Source organism: Lithobates pipiens, unplaced genomic scaffold, assembly GCF_037356315.1.
Source record: "Lithobates pipiens isolate NorthernLeopardFrog02 unplaced genomic scaffold, aLitPip1_a1.2 Scaffold_27, whole genome shotgun sequence".
Classification (NCBI taxonomy): Eukaryota; Metazoa; Chordata; class Amphibia; order Anura; family Ranidae; genus Lithobates; species Lithobates pipiens.
In genome coordinates, this window is record NW_027507788.1 from 135,717,433 (window position 1) to 135,725,573 (window position 8,141).

At 42.0% G+C, this 8,141-nt stretch overlaps 1 protein-coding gene across 1 annotated transcript; it reads right to left on the minus strand.

Moving 5' to 3' along the window:
- Positions 1-257: 257 nt before the first annotated feature.
- LOC143934149 (ferritin, middle subunit-like) lies at positions 258-7,610 on the minus strand. Its single transcript, XM_077457513.1, has 4 exons — positions 7,352-7,610; positions 4,054-4,200; positions 2,486-2,611; positions 258-595 (listed from the first exon to the last, which is right to left on the minus strand). The coding sequence occupies exons 1-4, from the start codon at positions 7,451-7,453 to the stop codon at positions 440-442; spliced, it is 531 nt and encodes a 176-aa protein (XP_077313639.1). The 5' UTR covers positions 7,454-7,610; the 3' UTR covers positions 258-439.
- Positions 7,611-8,141: the final 531 nt, after the last annotated feature.

Genomic DNA, 8,141 nt, shown 5'->3' on the forward strand with positions numbered 1-8,141 from the left:
CTGCTTTTTGTTTTCTGTAGTTGCTATAGCACCCTACCCACTATGGTTCTTTCTAGTAAGGTGTGTAGTGGAAATATTGTATCTGGCCCCAACACAAATCATAAGGCTATATCTAGGTTAAAGGGGTCCAGTCTTGGGTATAACATTTTTGGAAAGATTTTAAAGAGGATAGAAAAAAAATTAAAAGCAATGGTAAGATGTCTTAGAAAGACTGGGCACGTTCTCCCAAGATCTATGAACACCAACTGCAATAAATATACATGCTGAAAGACTTTATTAGAATAGAAACTTGTTGACAAGCACAACTACTGCTGCATTATTAAACATAGGATCACAGAAGATGTAAAAGAGATACATTTTGTCACATGATGTCACACAGATTGTAAAAGGAATATAGATGGAAAGTAGACTGTCTGGATCCTCATGGGTGTTACACAGCTTAGCTGCTCTCTTTCACGCTATGCTTGTCAAACAGGTACTCGCCCATGCCGTTCTCGGGCAACCCAAGGCGTTTCAGGTTGGTGATGAAATCTCCAAAACGTTTGATATCCTTCACCTGTTCCTCCAGATATTCCGATTCCAGGAAATCACACAGCTGGAAAACAAAATGGCATTGGTTAAATATTAAGATAGAAGAAAAAATATATATAAGTTTGTGATGAACCTGTTACTTCCCTCCTACTGCACCAATACAAATACTTCTAATTCCTGTATTCTGTAATTTTAATTTTTTTGTTAGAATTCATGTTAAATAGAGACTTCTCCAGAGCTGCCTCCATTCTTTGCAACTCTCTACCCCAGTCTGTCCCGCTGTCCCATACTTTGCTTTTTGTCAGTCCTTGAAAAATTGACCCTACTCTTCAGGGAAGACTGTCCCATCTCCCCCTAATAAATGTACTTCCATTTTCCACCTATCAAGTGTACTTCTGATTTATATAGTATTAGGATTTATTACTCTTTTCTGTATATCATAAAGTCTCAAGAGCTGCGAAATATGTTCCCATGGTATTTATACACAATGTAGACTGTCATTTTGTGGACTGATATAGTGCTTTGTGCTCAGATATATAACTGTCATTTGTTTGTAGTGCTTAGGTGAGCCTGTAATTTTTTTTTTTTAACAAAATGTCTTCCCTCGTTTTTTGATAACTACACTTTAAGAAAGCACATTTCTTCGGTGTCGTCATATGTACAGTATATATAGACCACGCCCTGTTTCCTTTACCATGTCACCGACCCAACCCCCCGACACCTCCAGGGCACATTTAGGTGCAGTCTAAAAAGGATAGCACATAACATTTTAGATATAAATATAACTCTTTAATATATTTTATCATTTCAAATCAAGAACAGATAAATAATACAGAAATTTCCACTTTCAGATTTAAAGGAGAAGTGGGAGAATCTAAAATAATAAATGCACTGTACATACCTACCTGCTGCCACTGTCCCCCACTGGCTCTAAGCCCAATAATGGAGTGATCACATGACCCCTGATCGTTCAGTTCTTCACTAATCAGAGTGTCAGTCACCGGCTCTCTGCTCTGTCCTTCCAGCACTCAGTGAAGCATTGGGCAAGAGAGGAGGCAGGAGTGGCTGCCTCAGGCTCTCAGTGGGGAACTAAAGGTTGGAACCAGCTGCCTGTAAGGCGTATGGGTCGATCCCAACATTATTGTTGGGATCCCTCCAGAGACTGGAGTGATCTGTGAAGTCAGGCTTTAGCCCGCTGTCGGCTGAGTCTTGGTCACAGGAGAGCACAAGTAAGTACATTCCTGTGACCCACATGAGAAGTATGGCCAAAATAGCTTTGAGCATACTTTTCTTTTAAAGCGGGAGTCCACCGGGACTCCGCGTTTTTTTTTTTTTTTTTAAAAGCCAGCAGCTACAAATACTGCAGCTGCTGACTTTTAAATAGTGACACTTACCTGTCCAGCGTGCCCGCGATGTCGGCACCCGAAGCCGATCGCTCGCTCGGCTGCCGGGTCCCGCCGCCATCTTGGGTATGGGAATCAGGAAATGGAGCCTTTCGGCTTCATTTCCCGGTTCCCTACTGCGCATGCGCGAGCCGCGCGGCGCAATCCGGACGGTCCCCGCTGCCTCTGGGAGCTGTGTGTTTCCCAGCAGGCAGCGGGGCACTTGCTGAAGGGGGCGGGCGCTTGCGGAACGGGGGCGTAACGTACGCCCCGTTCCGCAGAGAGCTAGCCCGGAAGTGGGTGCAGTTACCTGGATTATCCAGGTAACTGCACCCATCTCCACCCTGAAAGGTGCCGATTGTGGCGCCGGAGGGGGGGGGATTCCGATGAGCGGAGGTCCATTTTAGGGTGGACCTCCGCTTTAAGAAAGTGTTGTAAGGACCTGAAATATATTTAGATATAAGGATTCAGCTGTATAACTTACTTGTTATTTATTGAAGATGATGGGTTATATGGAATAAAGAGCTACTGTATATTGGCATAACTCATTAGCCTATTGAGCAGATACTTACATGGGGGTCAACTTTGTCAGTGGCCAGATTGTGCAGGTCCAGAAGAGCCTGGTTCACGGTCTTCTCCAGCTGCAGAGCAGTCTGCATGGCCTCCAGGGTGTTACCCCATTCATCACGCTCTGGTTTCTGAAGTAGAAAACAGTCTTATAAGACAAAATGTTTATCTAACTGTGTAAATGATATTTATTCATAACATATATAATTGCTGCACAAGCCTTTTTGTACCTTAGCTGTCTATTTAGGCTAGGTTCACAATTAAAGTGTTACTAAACCCAGTACCCTGCACTCACTATATCTGGTCTCTCACAGTACATAGAACATGGAAATGCATTAATTTTAGTAAATATAACCTGCTAAATGCCCTTTCACATCAGCAATATATAGCAGTCTTGTGACTTCTATCAGCTCCTGATAAAAGCTTGCAGGAGTAGTTTTCATATTTCGCTGAGCTATTCTATTAGGGTGCAGGACCCCTGACTCTCTGTCTGGACAGTGCTGATTGGCCCTGTGCTGACCACATGCACTCTCCCAAGAAAAAAAGCAATACACACCAAACTGAGCATGTGCAGTCTGACTGCAAAGACTCTGTCTTATCGGGACCTGTTTTGGAGTCAGTGGAAGAGGAGGATCTGCACATACAGGCTCAAACAGCATTTTTACACAATGCAAAGGATTAACCCCTTAGGTTCCACAGTGAGTATAACAAGCATGCTTTACTGCATATAATTATTTTACTGTTGTGGATTTAGAAATGTGTGTAAATCGCGCGCATTCCTGTGCCCACAGGCAAAACACACTGCCCTCTAGCAGATGCACAGTTGTGCCATTAATTCTTAATTAAGCTGCAGCTGCGAGTTTGAAAAGATGCAGAGACCTTTTCCTGTGTTTCCTGTAGGTACAGCAATCCATTCAAATGAATGGGCTGCTGAGCCCGCACATACAGCATACAGCTAGATGTGAACATAGCCTCATAAAACATTCATTGCACATGGTCAAAAACATTGCTGCATGCTGAATGAAATGTCCCATAATTTTTGTAAGAGATTAATGCCTGTATCTTAAGCTCCACCTAGTGGCAAAAATGTGGTATAATTTTTTTCATTGAGGTGTTTCAGAAAACGTTAGTGCATTTGGCCACTAGGTGGATCTGAAGAAACAAGCATCAATCTCTTACAAAAATTATGGGACATTTTGCTCAGTGTCCATGAATGCTTTTGACATTAGAGCAACTAATGTTTTGTAAATTAAAAAAATTGTCATAATTAGCTTCTTGCTAGCTGTATATAACTGGAGTGACAATTTTCATGAATTAGGTAAAACAGAGCTGTACTATAAAATGGACCAAATACTCTGCTCCAGCCCTCTGAAAACTACTCCTGGGCTCTGTCATATTACCTGTACAACATAAGCGCAATGAGAGAAGCCTATCTGATTCCTGGATTCTGGCTCATTATTGACAAGGGCACATCACCAGCATGAAAGACATGTCTCTTCCCAAGTCCATGAAAATTCGTTCTTTTTTTTCAAACATTATTGTCTGCAGGTCTGAAACGACGGGCTGTTCTTACCTTGATGTCCTGCAGGACAACACGTCCTCCACGCTTGTTTTGATATTTCATGAACTTCTCGGCATGCTCCCTCTCCTCATGACTGTGCTCCTTGAAGAACTCGGCCACATTGTGAAGGGCAACATCATCACGATCGAAAAAGGCATACTGAGGATGGAAAAGGGATTAAGGTTTAATGTAAAAATTTACCTAAAAAGCTGACAAATCTGCATTATCTAAAGACTAATATCTTATATTTGTGGGGGTGTGCATTTTAATGTTCTCTGTGAGAGATATACACACAGAAGACCTGCCACTTCCAAATGCACCTCCATTTGTATTATTACTAAATAACAGTATGAGAATGTAGGGGCGTATTGACCATTCGAGCACTCGGGCACTGCCCAAGGGCCCCATGCCACCAAGGGGCCCCATCAGGGTTGCCAGCCTCAATAAAACCAGGGACAGTATGTAAAAATCTGTGTTTTTAAAAAAATCCCAAGATTATAGCTGCTCCTCCTCTCCAGTACCTTTTCAGTGTGTGTATGTGTATTCTGTGTGTGTATCCTGTGTGTGTATATTGTGTGTCTGTGTGTATACTGTGAGGCCCCATAATCTCCTATTGCCTGAGGGCACCATAATCTTCTCCTATTGCCCGGGGGCCCCATAATCTCCTATTACCCGGGGGCCCCATGAGTTGTCAGTCCACCCCTGTGAGAATGCTTCTAGTTGTCCAAGTACAGATAGTACTCACTGTTACTTTATATCAAGAATTCCTAATCAGACTTTTACTGGAGACTGTACTTGCTTATCTGCACCGTTAAGGGCGTTAAGGAAGGATTAGTCATTAATAGCATTAAGCAAAAACACAAAATGAGTCACGTTATGTGCAGTTAAAAAAATATAAACTTCCCCATTTGTCATGTTGTTGGATAAGCAGTTTGTGGAAAATTGGTGCTCAGTCATTTTCTCAGAACCCAAAAAAAGGAAGTTCTCACCAGTACTAATGAACACAAAAACACACTTGTAAACCTTTATGTTGTGCAATAATCAGTAGCAACCAGATTTCAGTTCCTTTGCAGCAAAATGCTACAATATGTATTGACCTTTGTCTCCAAGCACTGTAAACCAGAACCACAGCCATCAGAAAAACATTTGCAACAATTGTGTCTTTGTAGGTCACACAACAAAGATTTACGTCGCCCAACAAAGGAGCAACAACAGTTTATCCATCTGTATTTTGTAGAAGACATTTCATTTAGGTGGGGAGAGATGGAACATGCTATATGCCCTTGTACACACGGTTGGACATTCTGATGGACAATGTCCAATAGGACCGTATTGTCGGATAATCCAACGGTGTGTGGGCTCCATCGGACTGTTTCCGTCGGAGTATCCGACAGACCAAGTTTTCCAGCTGGGCTATAAAATTTTCCGACAACATGATCCGATCGGACTTTGTCTGATCATGTGTAGAGAATTCCGATCGGACAAAGTGCCACGCATGCTCAGATCAAATTCCTAGACCAAAGCTATTGTCTACTAGCCTGAACGTAGTCCTGTCCTAACCAAATAACGTCGTTAAGTACGATTGGATTTTCTGACAACGTTGTCCGACTGTGTGTATGCAACAGTTTCGGACAAAATCCGTCGGACAAAATCCGACAGATTTGGTTGTCGGAATGTCCGACCGTGTGTACAAGGGCTAAGACGCGTCCATGAACATTTCTTTTTAATTATGACTAATTTCACAACACTAAACCCTTCTTGAAATTGAGTGTTTTAAGTGTATGTATAGACAGGCAAATCTTTCATCAGGAACAATAAATTAGGAACTATGAATTACACAATGCCTAGGTCCTCTGACACAAAACTGCATGTGATTTACTGAAAATTACTAGATAAGTGTTCCAGTAATACCAATAAATACTCTGGAATAGATACCAGGTACCAAGTCAGATGACAATGGCTTCCACTGTTTGCCAACAAGCCCTTACACAACCATACTGACAGATCTTCTATTGTGAAAGACTCTGCAAGCAGCATCTCAACAAAGTATAGTGGGCTCCATTCACAAAGCGACATCTTACGTTAAGTAGTGGGCAGTTGCTGGAGTCCTTAACAGCCAGTAACTGTGATGTCACCTGGCGGCCGCCCGCTCCTTAACAACTCCTTGACAACCGATGAGCCATTAGCTGAATGTAAAAAACAAAATGCCGCCAATAAAAATTAAGAAAAAAAATGGTGTGGGGGGCCCCCCCAGGTTTGGTATGGATTTTGGGGGGGCACTCCACGGCCACTCACTCCTTAACAACCAGCTTGTTTACAGTTACTATTTGGGGAAAGTACCGCAAGCAGTCCGTGAATGGAGCCCATTATCTTCTTAGTATAACATGCTGTTCTATTTTTAAAAGTAGGAATTGGCCTGACCAGGGAAAACAAACAATGATGAAACCTTACTGTAAGGCCGCGTACACACGCGCGGACTGTTCGCCCAACTTTGTCCGTCCAACAGTTTCAGCAAACAGTCCGCTCAAAATTAGCATGGACGGACATGCCCACACACGACGAACGAACAGTTTGCTGAAACCGTGCGCGATGACGTGAACAGCACGTACGACGGGACGAAAAATACGACGTCCTATACACTGCATTATAGCTTTCGGCGTGAAAATCCTTTCTGAGCATGCGCGCAACTTTGTTTGACGAACAAGCCTACACACGAGCGGGCTGTTCGCTGAAACAAGGTTTCAGCGGACAGTTTTTCGGAATTTCCGAAAAACCTTGTCCGTCCAACTGTCCGCTGAAACTGTCCGCTGAAACTGTCCGCTGAAAGCCCACACACGAGCGGACTGTCCGCCCAAACACTGTTCAGCGGACAAAGTTGGGCGAACAGTCCGCCCGTGTGTACGCGGCCTAACTTTCTTGTCAGTCTTGGTGCTGAAAATTTAATCTGACCTTGCCAAACTTGTTTTCAGTTTATGGGACTTCAAATGTTGGGAACAGAACTAAATGTGCCATGTTGGTATTGTTTAAAAAATGTTTTATATACAAGACAAAGATCTACATTTTATTTCACACAGTATACAGTATATTTTATAGTCAAATGCAATTATAATAACTTATATAAATAAATATTATTGTGCTTAAAAAGATGATAGGTCTTGTAGTCCCATAAATATAGTATACCAAACTGTCTAATACTAACCACAATAAGCTACATGAAATACAAGATATAGATGTAAGTAAAACACAGTAAGAAATATGTCTTATATACAATATTGTAAAAGAAAAAAAAAAACATAACCAAAATCCTTACCAAGGAGGAGTAGGTGTAGGAGGCGTACAGCTCCAAGTTCAACATACGGTTGACAGCAGCCTCGCAGTCGCGGTGGTAGTTCTGGCGCACCTGGGACTCCATTTTGGCGTTTCGGTGGTTTTTGGTGGTGCAAAAAAGTCAGAGAAAATCAGATTGGAAGATGTTTGGAAAAAGAGCAAAGGACTCAGAGAGGGTTCCGTTCAAACACTGTTGAAGCAAGAACTCTGCTCAGAGTCAGGTGTAGATCTGATCGCAGGACAGAGGAGCTCTGTATATATAGGCAACCAGCCTGAGAGTCTGGGGACTGCCCTCCCTCCCTTCACTTACGTCATCTACCAGAAGCCAATCACATAAAGCTTGCTGTTTTGCAAGAATGTCCCTTTGCCAGAAAACAACAGTAGAGCCAAGTTCATAAAGAAACATTACCTTTTTTTTTAGCATTAGCCAACTTTTATATTTAAATATAATTCTGAATTACTGCGTGAGAAAAAGGTCTTGTTCAGATACACTGAATTATTACATTAGGTTGGCTCATATCATAATAATTATACACAAATATAGACAGCACACAGCATTTCAGCATTTAGTGTTTGAGTTTCAATGAATGTTTTTCTAATATTCTACTGATACTGGATGATACGGATCAAACAAATCAAGCATAAAATTACTGTAGATGTAAATCAGGCTGCCTTTACATTGAAAACAGTCTCATGGAACAAAACAAAAAAGAAACAGCTGCTGGCAACTAAATAGTAAGACAAAACTATGTAACAGTATATAACATGTATGT

Excerpts from the sequence above, each read along its gene's own strand:
- LOC143934149 (XM_077457513.1), bottom strand. The coding sequence starts at position 7,453 with ATGGAGTCCCAGGTGCGCCAGAACTACCACCGCGACTGCGAGGCTGCT. Across the intron at positions 2,612-4,053 it reads TTGTCCTGCAGGACATCAAG|AAACCAGAGCGTGATGAATG; the intron begins GTAAGAACAGCC and ends TTTCTACTTCAG. Across the intron at positions 596-2,485 it reads CTGACAAAGTTGACCCCCAT|CTGTGTGATTTCCTGGAATC; the intron begins GTAAGTATCTGC and ends TTTGTTTTCCAG.